The sequence below is a fragment of the Loxodonta africana genome, chromosome 22, assembly GCF_030014295.1.
Source record: "Loxodonta africana isolate mLoxAfr1 chromosome 22, mLoxAfr1.hap2, whole genome shotgun sequence".
In the NCBI taxonomy this organism is placed as follows: domain Eukaryota; kingdom Metazoa; phylum Chordata; class Mammalia; order Proboscidea; family Elephantidae; genus Loxodonta; species Loxodonta africana.
Genome location: NC_087363.1, coordinates 719,429 through 721,073, shown reverse-complemented (window position 1 = coordinate 721,073; position 1,645 = coordinate 719,429). Strand labels below are relative to the sequence as shown.

The 1,645-nt window shown below is 37.4% G+C and overlaps 1 protein-coding gene across 1 annotated transcript; it reads right to left on the bottom strand.

The window, feature by feature from the left end:
* Window positions 1–380: 380 nt before the first annotated feature.
* LOC100654282 (olfactory receptor 10AG1-like) lies at window positions 381–1,001 on the bottom strand. Its single transcript, XM_023542136.1, has one exon. It carries the CDS (start codon window positions 999–1,001, stop codon window positions 381–383), a length of 621 nt encoding a protein of 206 aa, XP_023397904.1.
* Between the last annotated feature and the right edge of the window lie 644 nt (window positions 1,002–1,645).

The following is a 1,645-nucleotide window of genomic DNA, read 5'->3' as shown; positions in this document are numbered from 1 at the left end:
TTAAATGTTTTCCAGTAAGTGATATAATAGATTATACATTACAAATAACTAGATTAAATCAGTCACTGAGAAAGTTCTTATTGAGGGAAAACAGTGTACAATGAAATTTTAGAATTACTAATGGAATAATTTTCTATCGATGACACATATAATACTTATATAGCTTGAGCAGAAAGTCCTGACAACATTACAAGTGATTTTTAATTTGGAAATAATTGCCACAGTATGAAAGACAACCCACCAAAACCAACAACCCTTCTGACTCATAGTGACCCTATAGGAAAGACAAGGTATAGATAAAGCTTTACATCTATTAAAATTGGACTAAAAATGTGTGAGAAAGCCTTTCTTATACATTTAACTCATTCTTTACTGGTGACTTATTTACATAGCAATTTTCTCAGTGCCATTATGACATCCTTGTTCCTTAGACTATATATCATGGGATTAAGCATATGAGTTAGGATAGCGTAGAAAAGAGTTAGAACTTTGTCAGTTTCCTCTGAGTGTCTGTTGTTGGGTCTTAAGTATGCAATAATGCCTGATCCAAAGAATAACATCACAACCATAAGATGAGATGAACAGGTGGAGAAGGCTTTGGCTCGATTTGTGGCTGATGGGAACTTCAGGATGATGGAGACGATTTTACTGTAGGAGCCAAGTATCAACAGAAATGGAACCAAGACAAATAATGCAGCGACTGTGTATACCAAAGCCTCATTTACAAAAGTGTCCCCACAAGCCAGCTTGAGTATTGGGGGAATGTCAAGGAAGTGGTTAATTTGTTTAGATCTACAAAAAGATAGAGAGAAAATCTGATAGGTATGCCCTATCATAACTGGGATTCCAATGGTCCAGGACCCAGTCGCCAACAGGATACAGACCCTGTTGCTCATGACTAGAGGGTAGTGCAGAGGGTTACAAATGGCTACATAGCGGTCATAGGCCATCACTGCCAGGAGCAAACACTCTGTGCCTGCAAATATAAGGACAAAGCACATCTGCGTAGCACAGGAAACCACAGAAATTTTTCTTCTCTGTGTCCCTAGATTGATCAGCATTCTGGGGAGAGTAGCTGATACATAGCAGATTTCCAAGAAGGAAAAATTTGCCAGGAAAAAATACATAGGGCTCTGGAAAGCAGGATCCATTTTTATTATTAAAAATATGGTGCCATTTCTCATCAGGATAATATTATAGATGATTAAAAACAATCCAAAAAGAAACCACTGGAGATGGGGCATGTCAGCAAAGCCCAAGAGAACAAATTCCATCAGTTCTGTTAGATTATCTACTGGAGGTTTTTCTTGACGATTTGTCTATAGAAAAGGAAAATTTACATGTAAATTTCCTTTACCTTCCTGTATCTCTTTGCCTCTTCTCCAAATTGTATTGGATTGGATTTTATGATCACTTAAGGATGATACTAGTTATGTATGCCCCTTCCCTTCCTATTAAATCACAATGAACAGTCTCCTCAAAAAAAAAAAAAAAAATTAAGATCATTTCCTTACACTTTCGGAGCACAGCCCAGGATAGATCAAGCTATATCTGACTCAGCACAGGCACTGGAGCAACTGACAACTTCTGGAGATGACCCTGAGCTTTGCCATCTAATCTCACTTTACGTTAATTACACATCTTG

Excerpts from the sequence above, each read along its gene's own strand:
- LOC100654282 (XM_023542136.1), bottom strand. The coding sequence starts at position 1,001 with ATGTGCTTTGTCCTTATATTTGCAGGCACAGAGTGTTTGCTCCTGGCA.